At 36.9% G+C, this 21,165-nt stretch overlaps 1 protein-coding gene across 8 annotated transcripts in view; it reads right to left on the reverse strand.

Annotated features, from left to right (window-relative positions):
- The window catches only part of cv-2 (crossveinless 2), a 278,727-nt gene that overhangs the window by 8,578 nt on the left and 248,984 nt on the right, over positions 1 to 21,165 (reverse strand). For all 8 annotated transcript variants that reach the window (XM_067776468.1, XM_067776469.1, XM_067776472.1 and 5 more), the window contains 2 exons: positions 14,242 to 14,341; positions 10,833 to 11,015 (listed from right to left, as the gene is read on the reverse strand). In XM_067776468.1, the coding sequence (XP_067632569.1) occupies positions 10,833 to 11,015; positions 14,242 to 14,341 (283 nt within the window). The remainder of the gene's footprint in view (positions 1 to 10,832; positions 11,016 to 14,241; positions 14,342 to 21,165) is intronic.

Here is a 21,165-nt window from a genome sequence, read left to right on the forward strand (position 1 = left end):
CAGATTTAGCTGAATTTAATATTGAAAGGGATGAAGCAAGAGAATTAGCTAAAGAAAACATAAAGATGCTACAAGCAGAAAATCGTAGAAATTTCAATAAGAAGAGGAAACCAGATACGAATTTTAAAATAAATGATTTGGTAGCGATATTAAGAACACAATATGGAGTAGGCATGAAATTAAGACCAAAGTTTTTAGGTCCTTACAAAATTGTTAAGTGTTTAAATCATGGACGATATGAAGTAGAACGTGTTGGAGATACTGAAGGTCCGAGGAAAACTACAACCATTTCAGAATATCTTAAACCATGACCACCATCATTCGAGGTCGAATGAATGCAGGATGGCCGAATGTAGGAAGCGTCCGTAATTCTGGTTTAACTGTAAAACCTACTTGTTGCATATTACTTACATTTATAATTTACAATCTACATCATAGAAATGAAATCATATTCTGTTAAACGTTAATCATATTTTTTCAGTTGTAATGAATATTCGAGACCGATCATACAATTTTCTATAATTATTTAACTTAGTATTCTATTTTAAATGGAAGTAAACCTACTTATATTCTAATGAACAATTGTACTAATATGCTAATATAATTAAATAAATAGTAAATAATAGCGAAATCCAAAACTATTAACCTATATACATATGATATAAATAGCAGCGTTACAAGGAAATTTTTCATGTTCATGAATTTAGATGCAAAAGCGAACATTGTCACAATCGCGCAAGATGCTGCGTTTGTAAACATGAAAGTGCTTCAGACTTAGGAGTTGAAATTTAATTACACTTGCAAAGTCTGAAATTCCATCTACTCATCAACCAGAAAACAATGCTGCTTTAATTTTATAAGTTTTGTTATGTTTCGCTTATAAACAATGATTTCAATCAAATTTTATTGCAGCTTAAATGATTTAATGACATAATTATTTTCATTGGCAAAACATGAAATTCGAACAAATAGAAAAACAATTATACGGCAATAACATTCCATATTTTATGGGCTATGTGACTTTGACTTTTTCGTTGTTATGTCGAAAGTGCGCAATATTAACGAAATCTCAATAGAAGTGTTTGCGCTTACAAAGTCGTCAAAGTGATTTGTATATTTATACCTTTCATGAACATGAAATGGTATATTAACTTTGGTCCGATGTTTGCAACGTTGAGAAATATAGAAGATAGACTCACCATTAAGTATACCGAATTGATCAGGGCGACGAACTGAGTTGATATAGAGCCATGTCCGTCTGTCCGTCCGTCCGTCTGCCTATTTGAACGCAAACTAGTCCCTCAAATTTTGAGATATCTCAATGAAATTTGGCACAAGGATGTATTTTTGTATTATATTAGAAATTTGCCGGATCCGGTAGGATCGGATCATTATAAGATATATCTCCCATACAACCGATCGTTCAGATAAGACGATTTTGGTCATTCCTGCCGCAATTGAGAAAGTATAAACGTGAAACTCGGTGATATATATTCTAATATATTATAGAAGATATCCTGAAAAACTCACTTTGATCGCAGCTATATATAGAATATATCCCATACAACCGATCGTTCAGATACAAAGATTTTTGGCAATTTCTCCCTTAATTTCCAATATAAAAACGTTAAACTTGGTGATATTTATTCTAATATATCATAGAAGATTTCCTGAAAAAATCAGTTTGATCGGAGCTATATGTATATAGCATATACCTATCCCATACAACCGATCGTTCAGATAGAACGATTTTTGGTCATTTTTCCCTTAGTTTCCAATATAAAAACGTGAAACTTGGTGATATCTATTCCAATATATCAAAGAAGATTGCCTGTAAAACTCATTTCGATCGGAGCTATATATAATATATATCCCATACAACCGATCGTTCAGATAAACCCCCATTTTTATTTTATATTTATCTTAAAAATCGTTTAGGTATGTACATCTGTTCACTATATATTTCTTATCTTATACATCCGATTATTTGGAGATTACGAACGGGATAAGATTATTGTTCAGCCCCATTCATGAAAGGTATGAAGTCTTCGGCACAGCCGAAGACAGTCTCGTCCTTACTTGCTGTTTTTGGGTTATTACCCAACATTTATTAATTGTAGCATAAGCACATGTAAATGTGCGTGTGAATACGGAATTCTGCGTTTTTATTCCGAATAAGCTCGAAATGTTTATTAATCTACTTCTTAGGCTTTGATTTTTATACTCAGTTGAGCAGAGCTCACAGAGTATATTAAGTTTGATTGGATAACGGTTGGTTGTACATATATAAAGGAATCGAGATAGATATAGACTTCCATATATCAAAATAATCAGGATCGAAAAAAAATTTGATTGAGCCATGTCCGTCCGTCCGTCCGTCCGTCCGTTAACACGATAACTTGAGTAAATTTTGAGGTATCTTGATGAAATTTGGTATGTAGATTCCTGAGCACTCATCTCAGACCGCTATTTAAAATGAACGATATCGGACTATAACCACGCCCACTTTTTCGATATCGAAAATTTCGAAAAACCGGAAAAGTGCGATAATTCATTACAAAAGACAGCTAAAGCGACGAAACTTGGTAGATGAGTTGAACTTATGACGCAGAATAGAAAATTAGTAAAATTTTGGACAATGGGCGTGGCACCGCCCACTTTTAAAAGAAGGTAATTTAAAACTTTTGCAAACTGTTATTTGGCAGTCGTTGAAGATATCATGATGAAATTTGGCAGGAACGTTACTTCTATTACTGTATTTACGCTTAATAAAAATTAGCAAAATCGGAGAAGGACCACGCCCACTTTTAAAAAAAAAATTTTTTTAAAGTAAAATTTTAACAAAAAATTTAATATCTTTACAGTATATAAGTAAATTATGTCAACATTCAACTCCAGTAATGATATGGTGCAACAAAATACAAAAATAAAAGAAAATTTCAAAATGGGCGTGGCTCCGCCCTTTTTCATTTAATTTGTCTAGGATACTTTTAACGCCATAAGTCGAACAAAAATTAACCAATCCTTTTGAAATTTGGTAGGGGCATAGATTTTATGACGTTAACTGTTTTCTGTGAAAATGGGCGAAATCGGTTGATGCCACGCCCAGTTTTTATACACAGTCGTCCATCTGTCCTTCCGCATGGCCGTTAACACGATAACTTGAGCAAAAATCGACATATCTTTAATGAACTTAGTTCACGTACTTATCTGAACTCACTTTATCTTGGTATAAAAAATGAACGAAATCCGACTATGACCACGCCCACTTTTTCGATATCGAAAATTACGAAAAATGAAAAAATGCCATAATTCTATACCAAATACGAAAAAAGGGATGAAACATGGTAAGATAATTGAATTGTTTTATTGACGCGAAATATAACTTTAGAAAAAACTTTATAAAATGGTTGTGACACCTACCATATTAAGTAGAAGAAAATGAAAAGTTCTGCAGGGCGAGTTAAAAAACCCTTAAAATCTTGGTAGGTATTACATATATAAATAAATTAGCGGTATCCAACAGATGATGTTCTGGGTTACCCTGGTCCACATTTTGGTCGATATCTGGAAAACGCCTTCACACCACTCCCTTTTAAAGCTCTCATTAATACCTTTAATTTGATACCCATATCGTACAAACATATTCTAGAGTCACCCCTGGTCCACCTTTATGGCGATATTTCGAAACGGCGTCCACCTATAGAACTAAGGCCCACTCCCTTTTAAAATACTCATTAACACCTTTCGTTTGATGCCCATATTGTACAAACAAATTCTAGGGTCACCCTTGGTCCACCTTTATGGCGATATCTCGAAACGGCGTCCACCTATGGAACTAAGGATTACTCCCTTCTAAAATACTCATTAACACCTTTCTTTTGATACCCATATTGTACAAACAAATTCTAGGGTCACCCCTGGTCCACCTTTATGGCGATATCTCGAAAATGCGACCACCTATACAACAACAACCACTCCCTTTCAAAACCCTCATTAATACCTTTAATTTGATACCCATATCGTACAAACATATTCTAGAGTCACCCCTGGTCCACCTTTATGGCGATATTTCGAAACGGCGTCCACCTATAGAACTAAGGCCCACTCCCTTTTAAAATACTCATTAACACCTTTCGTTTGATGCCCATATTGTACAAACAAATTCTAGGGTCACCCTTGGTCCACCTTTATGGCGATATCTCGAAACGGCGTCCACCTATGGAACTGACGATTACTCCATTTTAAAATACTCATTAACACCTTTCTTTTGATACCCATATTGTACAAACAAATTCTAGGGTCACCCCTGGCCCACCTTTATGGCGATATCTCGAAAAGGCGACCACCTATACAACAACCACCACTCCCTTTTAAAACCCTCATTAATACCTTTAATTTGATACCCATATCGTACAAACACATTCTAGAATCACCCTGGTCCACCTTTATGGCGATATTTCGAAACGGCATCCACCTATAGAACTAAGGCCCACTCCCTTTTAAAATACTCATTAACACCATTCGTTTGATGACCATATTGTACAAACAAATTCTAGGGTCACCTCTGGTCCACCTGTGTGGCGATATCTCGAAACGGCGTCGACCTATGGAACTAAGGATTACTCTCTTTTAAAATACTCATTAACACCTTTCATTTGATACCCATATCGTACAAACGCATTCTAGAGTCAACCCTGATCCACCTTTATGGCTATATCCCTAAATGGCGTTCACCTATAGAACTATGGCCCACTCCCTTATAAAATACTCTTTAATGCCTTTCATTTGATACACATTCCAGGGTTTCCCTCGGTTCATTTTCCTACATGGTTATTTTCCCTTATGTTGTCACCATAGCTCTCAACTGAGTATGTAATGTTCGGTTACACCCGAACTTAACCTTCCTTACTTGTTTCTTACTCTATTCGATATTTTTTCAGAATGTCATGGCTTTGTCATGAGTTGAGTTTGGGGATTATGGGAGTGATATTAGTTGGACACAGCGCGCTACATAATGATTGGTTTACATGGCTATTTCCACTTTAGATACGAACTGTGGAAAAGAAACGAAAAGAATGTCTTATCAGAAACCTTATTGCATGTTAAGCGGAGCTATGTTCCAAGATTTCAATATATTTCTAACATATCTAAAGAACTAAGAATTCCTCCTCATATCAATGCAATCACAATGCGTGAGAAACAGACGCATGCCCATTATCCAAATAGATTGTGCTTCGCAAGAGTGATTTTTATACTCAGTTGAGCAGAGCTCACAGAGTATATTAAGTTTGATTGGATAACGGTTGGTTGTACATATATAAAGGAATCGAGATAGATATAGACTTCCATATATCAAAATAATCAGGATCGAAAAAAAATTTGATTGAGCCATGACCGTCCGTCCGTCCGTCCGTTAACACGATAACTTGAGTAAATTTTGAGGTATCTTGATGAAATTTGGTATGCAGGTTCCTGAGCACTCATCTCAGATCGCTATTTAAAATGAACGATATCGGACTATAACCACGCCCACTTTTTCGATATCGAAAAATTCGAAAAACCGAAAAAGTGCGATAATTCATTACAAAAGACAGCTAAAGCGACGAAACTTGGCAGATGAGTTGAACTTATGACGCAGAATATAAAATTAGTAAAATTTTGGACAACGGGCGTGGCACCGCCCACTTTTAAAAGAAGGTAATTTAAAAGTTTTGCAAGCTGTAATTTGGCAGTCGTTGAAGATATCATGATGAAATTTGGCAGGAACGTTACTCCGATTACTATATGTACGCTTGATAAAAATTAGCAAAATCGGAGAAGGATCACGCCCATTTTTAAAAAAAAAATTTTTTTAAAGTAAAATTTTTACAAAAAATGTAATATCTTTACAGTATATAAGTAAATTATGTCAACATTCAACTCCAGTAATGATATGGTGCAACAAAATACAAAAATAAAAGAAAATTTCAAAATGGGCGTGGCTCCGCCCTTTTTCATTTAATTTGTCTAGGATACTTTTAACGCCATAAGTCGAACAAAAATTAACCAATCCTTTTGAAATTTGGTAGGGGCATAGACTTTATGACGCTAACTGTTTTCTGTGAAAATGGGCGAAATCGGTTGATGCCACGCCCAGTTTTTATACACATTCGCCCGTCTGTACTTCCGCATGACCGTTAACACGATAACTTGAGAAAAAATCGACATATCTTTAATGAACTTAGTTCACGTGCTTACTTGAACTCACTTTATCTTGGTATGAAAAATGAACGAAATCCGACTATGACCACGCCCACTTTTTCGATATCGAAAATTACGAAAGATGAAAAAAATGCCATAATTCTATACCAAATACGAAAAAATTGATGAAACATGGTAAGATAATTGGATTGTTTTATTGACGCGAAATATAACTTAAGAAAAAAATTTTTTAAAATGGTTGTGACACCTACCATATTAAGTAGAAGAAAATGAAAAAGTTCTGCAGGGCGAAAAAAAACCCTTAAAATTTTGGCAGGTATTACATATATAAATAAATTAGCGGTATCCAACAGATGATGTTCTGGGTCACCCTGGTCTACATTTTGGTCGATATCTGGAAAACGCCTTCACACCACTCCCTTTTAAAACTCTCATTAATACCTTTAATTTGATACCTATATCGTACAAACTCATTCTAGAGTCACCCCTGGTCCACCTTTCTGGTGATATCTCGAAAAGGCGTCCACCTATAGAACTAAGCCCACGCCCTTTTAAAATACTCATTAACACCTTTCATTTGATACCCATATCGTACAAGCATATTCTAAAGTCACCCCTGGTCCACCTTTATGGCGATATCTCGAAAAGGCGAACACCTATAGAACGAAGGCCCACTCCCTTTTAAAAATACTCATTAGCATCTTTCATTTGATACCCATATCGTACAAACAAAGTCTAGAGTCCCCCTGGTCCACCTTTATTGCGATACCTCGAAAAGGCGTGCACCTATAGAACTAAGGCCCACTCCCTTTTAAAATACTAATTAACTCCTTTCGTTTGATACCCATATTGCCCAAACGAATTCTAGAGTCACCCCTGGCCCACCTTTATGGCGATATCTCGAAACGGCGTCCACTTATGGAACTAAGGATTACTCCCTTTGAAAATACTCATTAACACCTTTATTTTGATACTCATATTGTACAAACAAATTCTGGGGCCACCCCTGCTCCACCTTTATGGCGATATCTCGAAACGGCATCCACCTATGGAACTAAGGATTACTCCCTTTTAAAATACTCATTAACACCTTTCTTTTGATACCCATATTGTACAAACAAATTCTAGGGTCTCCCCTGGTCCACCTTTATGGCGATATCTCGAAAATACGACCACCTATACAACAACCACCACTCCCTTTTAAAACTCTCATTAATACCTTTAATTTGATACCCATATCGTACAAACACATTCTAGAGTCACCCCTGGTCCACCTTTATGGCGATATTTCGAAACGGCGTCCACCTATAGAACTAAGGCCCACTCTCTTTTAAAATACTCATTAACACCTTTCGTTTGATGCCCATATTGTACAAACAAATTCTAGGGTCACCCCTGGTCCACCTTTATCGCGATATCTCGAAACGGCGTCCGCCTATGGAACTAAGGATTACTCACTTTTAAAATACTCATTAACACCTTTCTTTTGATACCCATATTGTACAAACAAATTCTAGAGTCACCCCTGGTCCACCTTTGTGGCGATATCTCGAAATGGCGTCCACCTATAGAACTAAGGCCCACTCCCTTTTAAAATACTCACTAACACCTTTCGTTTGATACCCATATTGTACAAACAAATTCTAGGGTCACCCCTGGTCCACCTTTATGGCGATATCTCGAAAATACGACCACCTATACAACAACCACCACTCCCTTTTAAAACTCTCATTAACACCTTTCGTTTGATGCCCATATTGTACAAACAAATTCTAGGGTCACCCCTGGTCCACCTTTATGGCGATATTTCGAAACGGCGTCCACCTATAGAACTAAGGCCCACTCCCTTTTAAAATACTCACTAACACCTTTCGTTTGATACCCATATTGTACAAACAAATTCTAGGGTCACCCCTGGTCCACCTTTATGGCGATATCTCGAAAATACGACCACCTATACAACAACCACCACTCCCTTTTAAAACTCTCATTAACACCTTTCGTTTGATGCCCATATTGTACAAAGAAATTCTAGGGTCACCCCTGGTCCACCTTTGTGGCGATATCTCGAAACAGCGTCCACCTATGGAACTAAGGATTACTCCCTTTTAAAATACTCATTAACACCTTTCATTTGATACCCATAACGTACAAACGCATTCTAGAGTCAACCCTGATCCACCTTTATGGCTATATCCCTAAATGGCGTCCACCTATAGAACTGTGGCCCACTCCCTCATAAAATACTCTTAATGCCTTTCATTTGATACACATGTCATACAAACACATTCCAGGGTTACCCTCGGTTCATTTTCCTACATGGTTATTTTCCCTTATGTTGCCACCATAGCTCTCAACTGAGTATGTAATGTTCGGTTACACCCGAACTTAACCTTCCTTACTTGTTGATATTATTTTATACCTACTAAATAAACACTATAGACTTAGGTTAGGTTAGGTTGAACTGGCCAGTCAATAAGACCTCACATATACTGAATGTGTCCAAAGTGTTACCATTGTGAGCCTTAGGACTTCTCTCTACAAAAATGATCCAATTTGTGAATCTAATAACGCAGGATTTGCACATGATCTTAGTCCCTCACTTCTGTCCACGCCTTTCTTGCTTGATGGATAGAAAGCAATGAATCTCGGGGCTTAAATGCTTTGAATATATCTGCTATAAGACATAGTTGGCTTTTGAGAACGCTTCTATCCAACGATCGCAAGCCATTTACGGCCAAAATGAATGCCGAAAATGGTAGCGATATAATGACTTTCGTCTCTCACTATTGTAAGATCATAAATGCAACCATGTCAACTAATTAATATAATAAGCAAAAATACATCACTGTAAAGGAAGAAAAGAGAAGATGGTGGGACTTCCGGTTCATTATTGGATTGCAGACCGAAGAATAAAGTATTAAGATAATTGATCCGGACGTTTCTGCTGTTTTATTAACCATCGAAGGTAGAAGTTACATCCCAGGTATGTTAACGAACCTCGCGCACTATTATAAACAACTATTTTGTAAAATGGATGCTCGAGAAGTCATTATCAAAGTTTTAACTGAAAATAATGTGGATTTCCCTCCTACTGCCAACATTATACAATTACGCAGATTACTGCAAAATATAGTTGGCGTGGGAGATAATAGCTCCGCAAATACAATGAATACCACTCCGAACACAAATATATTGGAGAACATTCCGGACGAAATGATTGAAATAAACGCTGCCGTTTCTATTGAGTCCTCTGCCGCCATTGCCGTTACCGCCGTTCATACTGCCTCCACTGCCGTTCCTAATGCCTCTACTACCGATGTTTTGGTTGAATTCAATTCAACACCTGCCTTTCACGATGTTTTTGCTGCCGCCACAAGTTCAGTGGTGATGATATATCAGTGACGGTGGGACATTTTCTTCAAGATTTCAAAGAAGTAATGGCGTTGTCCAGAGTAGACGAAGGATTTAAATTGCTGGCTTTTCGTCGCTGCCTGGTGGGAACAGCCAAAGTTTTCCTTACCACCACCAAAGCGTTAAGATATGCCGAGTTAAAAAAGGCCCTTACGACAGAATTTGACGTGCCGATACAGAGGAACGAAGTTTATAAAACGTTGGCGAGACGCAAGTGGGAGCGAGTCATTACGTTGCTACGTTCTATTGATGCAGACAATAGGAAAATGGGCAAACATATGCGAAACAGAGATCATCGATTTCATAATAGACGGCAAAGGCAATGTAGTGCCAAATGCACATCTACTGTTACCGGCCAAAACACTTGATGAGTTGAAGGTATTAGTAAGCCGTTTTCAAAGAAAATATTTCACAGTAGAACCAGACTAATATTTGTTAGAAATTAAGTTATACTGTGTCGAGGTCGGTTACAGTGTCAGATTGGCCGAGCGGTAACTCTGAACACAAATAGCGAATTGTATTAGATTAGGTATTAGATTTAGATTAGGTATTAGATTAAGAAATGCACGATAGTGAAGGTAGAAATTAGGTTATAATGTATCAAGGTCAATACAGTGCGAGCTGTAACTCTAAAGACAAATAGAGAATTGTATTAAATTAGGTATTAGATTTAGATTAGGTATTAGATTAAGAAATGTACGATAGTGAAGATAGAAATTAAGTTATAATGTATCAAGTTCAATACAGTGCGAGCTGTAACTCTGAACACAAATAGCGAATTGTGTCAGATTAAGAAATGTATGACAGTAAAAATAGAAATTAAGATAATGTATCGAGGTCGATACAGTTTCAAGCTGGCCGAGTTGAAAGATCATAAATGCAACCATGCCAACTAATTAATACAATAAGCAAAAATACATCACTGTAAAGGAAGAAAAGAGAAGATGGTGGACTTCCGGTTCATTATTGGATTGAAGACCGAAGAATAAAGTATTAAGATAATTGATCCGGACGTTTCTGCTGTTTTATTAACCATCGAAGGTAGAAATTACACTATCAACATACCATACACAATACCCAGGGAAATTATTTCCCAGTTAAAACAACAGCGATATCTAAGGAAGCATATAGAGTTGTGCGACCATACCTAATCACCCTGTATTGTAAAATGAATTGCGTATTATGCGTTTCCAAGTCATTTATATCTCACTTACCTTTACACGTAGGACAGCATTCGCCCGCTTTCGGTGGTATTACGTGTTCATCATCACATTGATTAAAGCATTTCATTGTCGTTTCGGTGACAACACTGGCAACACATTTGTATGTTCTACAAGGATCTTCGGGGTCTGACCACTCATAGCCGCTTGCATATGGTATGCCGTGAAAAATACAACCTGCATATGAGAGAATGAAAATCTGTATTTAATGGTTGCTCAGTTCCAATATCAATAAGAAGGAACCCAATAAAACGTACTTAGACCTATTAAGAACAATAACATTGTTTTATTACAGAACAACAAATTGCACGAGAACATACTCGTAGCATTCGAAAAGACGGGTACCGGTGCGGATGCGTAACATTTTTTGAATTTGTTATAAAATAGTTAAATACATACAAACATATATATATAAGTGGCGGTTATATAATCGTGGTGAAAAGTGCTTTTTTGAAGATTATAAATAGATATATATCACTGCTATTATTGGCCAGGGCTCCATAAAAATAGCCCTACTATAGTATCTACTATCTCACAACGTATTTTTATAGTTTTGATAACCCCAAAGTGTCGGGAAGGTAATTAACTAAATTTAATTAAGTAGGAAACAGGTGGAGATTTTTCCTCGGTATTTGAAAAATACCTGTTGTTGTTGTTGCTATATTACTCTGCCTCATTCAATGACATAACTAGCAATTTTAAAAATGGTTTGTGTTATGTGTTTTAAGTATGGATAATTAAGACATTTATCTAATTATGTGTGCAGATCGAACTTGGGACAAAATATGTAGACTCGCTGGGATTCACCAGAATTGAATTGGCAATTACGGACTCTTTATTGTTACAGTGCAGGGTACATTGATGCATGCCACACTTATAAATGCTCCCTTGTTTGCCTTGGAAACACACTCTCTTAAGATCCTCTCTACTGGGTTATCGTGGTTAATGAGAATAAGCAGTAACGACCCAGTTTAGGTTTGCTTAAAAAAATTTTAAAGAACTTATCTACCAATTTCCCTTTTCTTTATTTTGTTCTTACTCACTCCTATCGCTTCCAAGATCGGCCGCTGGTTCACTAACTGCAAATAAAGTTGCTCCATAGAAGGTAAGAAGGTACCTATTTGCAAATCAAATGGGCTTTCAGATTAACCACGAATGATTCAAAAAGTATGTGATAAGTATTAAAAGTTTGGTGTGTATTTATGATGCCTTGTAGGGACACAATATCGAATGCAAAGCTTCGATACGTTACTCATATCAAATACCGGTTTACAAGTATCGGGTACTCGATTGTATCAAATGAAGAAGGCTCGATATTTAAAGTATCGGGTCTAAATTGACAAGACAAATGCGCGTATCAATAATAAATCTTGAGTTGAGATCTCAATATCTCTTTGGCTATGTAATTTACTTGCTGCTATGAAGCCGGGTTTAGAAAGAACTCTCTACCTAAAGCCTCAATTTTTCAGAAGATCTAACAACTTGTTTCGTTTAGAAAGAGACAAGCATACATAGCTTTTTTCTTAATGGACTAGAGCTACCACTTTTTATCCAAAATTCAATACGATACTGCACTCGAAATGCTCGATACCAAAAAGTATCGAGTAAAAAGTAACGGTATCGAATGTCAAAGGTATGATATCAAAATTCGTGTCCCTAATGCAGAGATGCACAACGCCGGCAGATCTTCGAGTAAAAGTGCAACTTTTTTGTAGTAGTATGTGTGTACAAAGAGAATGACTAAGCGTAGAATTCTCGTAAGAGATGTTTACTGCTTAAAGCATTGTGAATGATGACTAACTGTGATATCTTATCTGTCAACTGCCTGACAGGCCGTTCAATATGGTCTCTTTTTAGCGTTTTGACAGCGTGTTCAATATGGCGGCGCCTATCTTCAGCGGGTGATAGAAAGAGATACAGAATGAGACAGCGATAGTCAATTACAAATCAGGTGATCCAATCACTTTGGAATTTTGACGTCTATGCAGAAGATATCACACTTAGTTATCATTCACAATGGCTTAAAGTACAAGCGACAACTGATTGACATGCCAATCTAATGAAACCGCTCTGCGTTTTTTTAGCGCACGCAAACAACCGGCGTTTTTTGCCCCAACCCAAATGAGCATGCGTTGCGACAATGTAAAGCACTTGTCAAATCTAATAGCGTTTTCTTTTCTGAAATAAATTGTTGCCTAAGTAAATGGTAAAGCCTTAATAGAGTTACTCCTACCCCAGAAAATGTTCAACATTTATAGTGCATACAACGAACATTTCAACTCACCATATTCACTCATATTAACGGAGTATATGTGGAACTTAAGAGCGAATTGAGAGTTTCACAAAGTTGCATTGCCGCACCACCATTTTATACAGGGTAAAAGTGTAATACTGTTTTCACACAGATACTTAATGATCTCATTTCACCTTCTAATGATATCGTAAATTTTTTGCTTTCACACAGAAGTAACTGCCCGATTAGTATGAAGGATGAAATGTCAAGCGAATAAAATGACAATGCTATATGACAGACAATCATGGCGGAACGATACAAGTCGGCAGCATGTTGACATATCTACAAACATAAAAAAATTCCATGGACAAATGTCAAAATCGTACTGCGCCGGAAGTTGATGTATCAAATCAAATAAAAAAGGTTATAATCAGCTGTTCGATGCGGCCACCTTATATCGTTCCGCCATGTAGACAATGACATTTACTTTGACAAATGACATTTTTAAGCACTGAACACACCAAAAACTAAGAAGCGGAAACGGAAGCGGAATGCTGCCAACAGAGTCGCATTGTGCTTTTGACTTCATTAGCCATTCGATTAGCTACTAATGAAATAATTATAGATTCGAATTTTGTAGGGAAGATTGAGCTCAATAAGCGTCTTAATGTAGAAAACTGCCTTTATTATTCAATAAGCCGTCTGTGTGAAAACAGTATAACGCTTTTGCGTTGCTAGCAGGCAACAATTTTCACAAAAGAACGAAATACCCCGTAAAGGCTTTCCCTGTTTTTTATATCTTCTCGAAGCTCTGAATAGCTCTGGTGTGCATCATTGCCATAATGCCTTGATCCTTCATACTAAAATAGTTTTACGATACTCATATCCTCTAATTTCAAACAATTCCTTGATGAAGTTTTATTATATTCCGCTAATAAAAAAAGTATACACGGAACCTCGTATGAATTTCAAGTTAATGCATCGCATCTACACGGATTCATGCCTTGAATGCCATCTATGGAGCAATGTCTTTCGGGTGCATATCAATATATTTTCCATCCCCGCAAGGAAAACGAACTCTAACCTGGCTTGTCATGATGTGTTCTTTATTAAACTACAAAATCTAACAAATACAAAAAATATCTTCAGAGTGTTACATTTTTCGCTTACCTTTACATCGTCTACAACACGTATCTGGCGTCTTGGGGTCCAATAAATAGCAGTCATCAATAGAGGGACAGCTTTCTTTGTCACAATTAACGAAACCATTCTAAAATAATGAAATAATCATAATGACAATTAACATATACCTATGTAGTATATTATTACTAAGTATATAGCAAATACATAGGAATTGAGAAACCAAACCAGGTATAAAGAATTAGTATTCTAATAAAGTTTCCCAAAAAAATTATCGGATTAACATTATAGAGTTCAGCGCCAGCTATACCTGCTTCGCAATAACTAACTCAAGTTAGAGTCAAACGGCCTCAAGTGCTTATCAAATTGAGTTTCCAAATGCATGTACGCTTATTCTTACTAAAACTCCTGTACTGGAGAGTTGATAGTGAAATTCAATATTTCGCACAATACCCTTGATGAAGCATCATATACGACTTTAAGAAGACTGTATGCTGCTGTCTGAATTTAAGTTCCCTCCAAAGTTAAAAAGGCTCTGTCAAATGACGTTGAACAATACCACCAGCTCTGTACGGATTGGAAGGACCTCCGAGCCATTCGAAAGCAAACGAAGCTTCAAACAAGGCAATTCCCTTTCGTGCGATTTCTTTAAGATAAAGCTTAGAAGATAGTTGTAACAGCAGAACTAAACCATAATGATACAATATATAATAAGACCGTACAACTGCTGGTTTATGCTGATGTTATTTATATTATTGAACTTAACAAACGTGCTATGAGTTCTTCCTTCTCTGGATTAGATAAAGAAGCAAAAAAGGGGGTATTGCCGTAAATGAGGACAAGACGAAGTACTTTCTGTCATCCAAGAAGGAAGCGATGCATTCGCGCCTTGGCAGCCACGTCACTGGTGACGCAGACAAATTCGAGACTATGAATGATGTCTTATACTCGTATTTGGGAACTAACATTAACAGCAAAAGCAATGTAAGCTTAGCAGTCAAACGAAAATTAACTTTTGACAACAAGTGCTACTTTAGACTGAGTAAGCAATTGAAAAGCAAAGTCCTCTCTCGACCAACAAAAATTAAGCTCTACAAGTCGCTCATCATACCTGTCCTGATAAAGGGCTCGACATCATGGACGGTGTCAAGAAAAGATGATATGGCTCTTGTAGTGTTCGAAAGAGCGAGCAAGTATCGAAGGAGGTATAATGCTGAGCTATATAAGCATTATGCAGACATGACAATAGTGCAGCGAATAAAAACTCAAAGGCTGCGCTGGATTGCCCATGTTGTGCGAATGGACGAAGACGTTGCGGCCAACAAAATATTTCAGTCGCAGGGAAGAGGCAGGCGCATGAAAAATTGATCTGCCTTAGTGCTCCCAATAATCGTCAGTTATCGCAAAACAAAAGTCAGAGATTGAGTAACCAAATTCGTCACCTCCCTGGTTATCTGTCAGTGCATAACTTAATTACGTTGTATGCCAGTTACCACGTTGCCATTATAATTCCTGGAAGCAATTTTGTCCGGTCCTAAGTGTTTCCGTCAACCGCTTCATTTTTATACCATCCAGCATCTAAAGCTCCTCACACTAGTGCCGTTCAGTCCTATGTTTATTTCTGCTAATTTGAAGTATCTCTTCTTTCTTCGCATCTCCATTACTCTCACATACAACATGAGTTGTTGTGTCCTCTCTTTTTTCATGCTAACAGAAATCTTTCGCAACGGGGATAGATAGTAGGAGAAAATGAGCTCCCACTTCTCGGTTACACGTCGAAGATTTACTGTCATGGCTCAGATTTCTTTGATCAGGGGATGGGCAAGAGCATTGGTTCATCTTATTATGCTTCAAATTACAACAGATTAGGAAGGTATCAGAAGTGACTTTACCACAATCGGAACCTTAATTAGAAGTTTCGGTACTGTAGTATCCCAATCTGAAACGATTCTCTGTTACAACCCTACTAGAGGTAGACTATATTTCGAGACGCGGTTACGCCGATCAACGTCGTTGAAAGATATTACACTTGGGTGGATGAATTTTCTTGTTTTAAGTCACCAAGCATGATTTTGATGTCATGACAGGGTTGTTGTTGTTGTTGTAGCGATAAGGACACTCCCCGAAGGTTTTGGAACCGCCAGAGCCTAGGCTGCTAAAGAAACAGGATTCGCATCGAGTAGATGAGGTTGACAATTGGGTTGGAGAACCTTGAATCAATTAGGTATTTTAGTTGCCTCTTACGACAGGCATACCTGGTTATATTCTATGCTACATGACCCGCTGGGGGTCGTGACAGGGGTAACAATCATACGTCTTTTCTATAAAAAAGTGCTTATCCATGACTGACGCGTGAACAGCCCTAAAAGTGTGTATGTTTCTAAAAGTCTTAAACCTTAGGTACGTCTTACGACTTCATTTCCCTACCCACAGACGTCGCCAAGACCGATCTCTACTTAGCAACTCACATTTTTTCTGTGGGGGGAAGGTAAGACTTTGCGTTACAAATATTTTTGTTTCCTAAAATAATATATTTTCATGTAAAAAATTAAAAATTGTTTGCGATCAATTAATTCCGCATATTTTATAGTTAAGTCAATATGGAAATATATTTTGAATTCGTTGCGTAGACGTATCCATAGACGGACATATAAATTTTACAATTTACATAAAATATGAGCATATTTTATTTGGTTTTTATTTTTGAAAATCGAACTTTTATGATAACCTCGGTTATGTTTACAGCGCTGACAGATGATGTGATTAGAAAGCTTAAAGTAATTAATATGCCATGTTTTTTTTTCTTATATATATTAGGCAAACAAATTACAATAGAAGAAAAAATTATATACAGGTGCGAAAACGAAAATAGAAGTGGCAACTTTTATTAAATTTAAGAAAATAAAAACTTCCATGAATTTTCTAGCCGAAACTTAAAAATTAGTCTCCAAAACATAGCTGCGCAAATAGATCCATTTCGAAGTTACCTAAGCCTTCATCATCAGCAACGTCCCTGAAGCTTACTGATGACGAAGGCTTAGCAACCTTCGAAATGGATCTATCTGCGCAGCTATGGCAGGTGTCTGAAAAAAAACAACAATTTTCTATCTTCTATTCCAAAAATAATTATTCAATTATAGAAAAACTAAAAAAACAATTATTATCATAAAAATTATTGTTCCGACCTTGAGCTCGAACCGAACCTGGAATCCTTTATCAATAGGCCGATAAAACAAAAACAATTATCTTAGAGAAAAATTACAAAGTTTACAAATGGCGATTGTTACTAGAACATGATTCTCGGGAGCTGAGTATTGAACTCAAAATCTCCAACATTCATGCAAAATTGCCTACTCAAACAAATTTAGAAAACTTTAAATAAATAGTTTTCGTAAAACTTTCCCTCATTTTCGATTTTTTTTTTTTTTTTTCTTTTGAAAACGTTTTTCAGACCGGTTTGCATTGTTAGGTTAGTGTTACCAGAAGATTGTTTAAAGACCAAACTGAAAAACCCTATGAACCAAGGACCTATCTTATAAAATCCGACCTCTTGGCAAATACTAGAGGTTTTCTAGGACACTTGCTGCTTCTAGATCTGACAGCTGTATCAATCATAATAGCTGGAGTCTTAGCCCGGTAGGCGCAGGGCATGTGTACAAAAAGTGATCCATCGTTTCCTCCTCCAACCCGCACATACACAGAAAGAAATGGTGTTAGTAAAATCAACAAATCGGTTCTGTTGTTCTTGAATTAACGAAGCTTCGGTGAAATTGATCGAATTATGGTTAATTCGACCGACTTCTTTGTCAAGCGAATAAATTAGTTTAGTGATTTCAACAGAAGAGAAATTTTCGCTCTTAAGTTAACAAAATTCTTTAAAATTGACAGATTCCTAATCAATCTAACTGATTTTTTTGTTAACACTACTGATCACATTGGTCATTTCAACAGCGACCAACAGTCAAACATGAGCAAATTTCAAAGAGAATTTTACGCTCACTGCGCTCTTTTCTTTGTACTTATGTATGCTGTGTACTATATGTATACACATATTTACGTATGTATATGGCGGCCGCCGTGGTGGGATGGTAGCGTGCTCCGCCTACCACACCGAAGACCCTGGATTCACACGCCGGGCACAGCAACATAAAAATTTTGGAAATAAGGTTTTCCAATTAGATGAAAATTTTCCTAAGCGGGGTCGCCCCTCGGCACTGTTCGGCAAGCACTCCGAGTGTATTTCTGCCATGAAAAGGTCTTAGTGAAAACTAATCTGCCTTGCAAATGCCGCAACATAGGTACTTACGTACAAAGCCGTCGCAACAACTTTTTTTTGTTCATTTGACTACTAAAACGGTCAATTACGAATCAACGATTTGCGCCCAGTTGATTCAACATCTTGTTGCGATGGATAACAATTGACAGAAAGTTCGATTAAATTGACAATTATTTCGGTTGATTTCACCAGTATTTTTCTTTCAGTGTATGTACTTCATCTGCTATTATTAACCAAGCCTAATTTTAAGGCTTATGGCGCCAGAAGACTATGTCCAGTAAGAACACCGATCACCAGTCTGCAGTCTTCTTTTTTTAATAATACGAATAACTTGCTTAATCTTCGCAGCCTCGCGCTTGGGTCTACGCCTTTCTGTTCGATTATATGCACCTCTCGCTTATCTTAATCTCGCCAAATCTTATAAAGATGTCTACGGGGAAATCTTAGAGTGATGCGCCCATTTTAGCTGTTCATTCTCATCTATTCCCATATGCCTTGCGACCCAATATAGATGAATGCTTCCTATTTCCCGATTTTTCCAAGGGCCTGCTTTCACTCCAACACAATTTGCATAGTTTCACTTAAAAAATGCATATAAGTGTTTCTTAAATTATCAAAAATAAGAAATGATGAAATTTGGCAAAACTTGCTATTTTTATGCTCGCAACTGTGTGTTTGATTGTATAAAAATATTCATTAAGGCTATAGCAATTCAAATCGATATTGATTCGAATCGACAAGATGAAGCCATTATTTAAATTTTATTAAGAATAATAATTTCATAATCATAAAAATGAATTTAATGAGCAAAATATTAAAAGTATCGTTTTAAAGTGGTTTTGTGTGTGCGATGTATGTGCGCATGCGCATGTGCCGGTGTTTAACCAACCCCATAAACATTTTACGTTTGAGGTTAAGTTTAGGGATAAGGTGAACTCAAATCAACAAAGATGCATATCGAATTCACACTATGGATTCCAATTCGTTTTTATCGATATTTTTTTTTAATATATTAATTTAATAGTAATTTTGAACCATAAACTAATGCGCCATTGTGTGGGTGGCTTCAAGAGAAAGGAGAAAGACTAAGAAATTTTATTATCACCATCAATTGGCGCTTAATGGCCTAGGCAATGTAGGCGTTGCGTGAATTAAGGGAAATCAAGTCTCCCCTTCGTCTGCTTTCAAATGCTTCCCCTATCAAATACAAAAAAGTCAGCACTTACAAAAGAAATTTCTACGCACAAAATTTGTATGTCTTAAAACAAATTTTATGTGTTCCGTTGTTCTTGTTGTAGCGATAAAGACACTCCCCTAGGGTTTTGGGAGTATTATCGATAGTGCTGTTTCTTTGTCGGCTATAGATCCGGTAACAAGCAGCATTAAGGTACAAGCCCGGCCATCGCGGGAACTATTTGATATGACCACATTATACATTCTAGGACATCTCACCCCCCACTCCTTAGCTCCGGAGTCTCGGCGTATGAAGAAAGAGAATTCGCCACGGGTAGGTGAGGTTGAAAACTGGGTTCGAGAAGCTTTAAATTACGCCGGCGACCCTTTGAAACGGTTGCGCTACACAACTCCTTGAATCAATTAGGTGTTTGAGTCGCCTCTTACGACAAGCATATCTGCCACGGGTATTTCTATGCCTCCTAACCAGCTCCGTCAGCGATTTCTCTGCTAGTTTCGAAAACGCACAAAAAGTATGTTAAAACAGTATCGAATACACTTTAGTTCCACTCCGATGTGAGGAGCAAGTGAAGAACCAAGTCGGAGCTCTTTGTGTTGTCGTGCTTGCACGTGAATACCATTGTATATATATTAACTTGGGAACTAAAGATATATCCAAGGACTGAGAAAAGCGATGTTTGAGAATGAAACTTGATGTTCTATTAATTTCTCCAAGGTTAACGAAATAATCATAAAATGCTCGTTGGGTAGGAATTACAAGCAAATTGAGTTGATGCTGAACTGCTTGGTGATCATAAAAGCATGTGACCCTATATGTCTGCTGCTCTGTGACAAAACATACCGACAACAACAACAACAACAACAACAAGTAGAACAGAAATCGATTTCAAATCCAGCTCAGGTTGAAATTGAATCTGATTTTCAAATCCGATTTAAACGCCGCCGTAACAAAAGTTAAGCCGCTTTTTAGTGTTACGACAACAACGCACAGCGGGCAATTTAGTTTTACAAAAATAATAACAAAAGCAATATTGAAAAAAAAAAATTTATAAATAATGCAGAAAATATCTACAGATACATACAAACAATAAGTTTTTGAAGAACAAAACAAACTGTTTAAATTAGTTAATAAAACATAAACAACAGCGAATAAACAAAAGGCAGCAAATCATATTCAAAAATCATAATAATAACAAATCAAATATTAAAACCGATCGTTTGAACTTGTGTTTATGTGTGTGTGTGTGCGCCGACCCATCACCAACGAAGGTGGCGCCAGAGAGTTTTTGGTTACGCCTACTTTATAAATACTAGCTGCGCATGATAAGCACTCTGAACGCTCAGTAGCGTTCACATACAGGGTTTACCAATAGTTGGATTTGCATGAACGCTTCGTTTTGACATCGCCATAAGATAGTAACGAAATGCCTTGTCAGGTTTTATCGCGTTGAAGCGTTTGTGTAAACTCGTTTGGGCGAACGTTG

The sequence above is a fragment of the Eurosta solidaginis genome, chromosome 3, assembly GCF_040869045.1.
Source record: "Eurosta solidaginis isolate ZX-2024a chromosome 3, ASM4086904v1, whole genome shotgun sequence".
NCBI classification, from domain to species: Eukaryota; Metazoa; Arthropoda; class Insecta; order Diptera; family Tephritidae; genus Eurosta; species Eurosta solidaginis.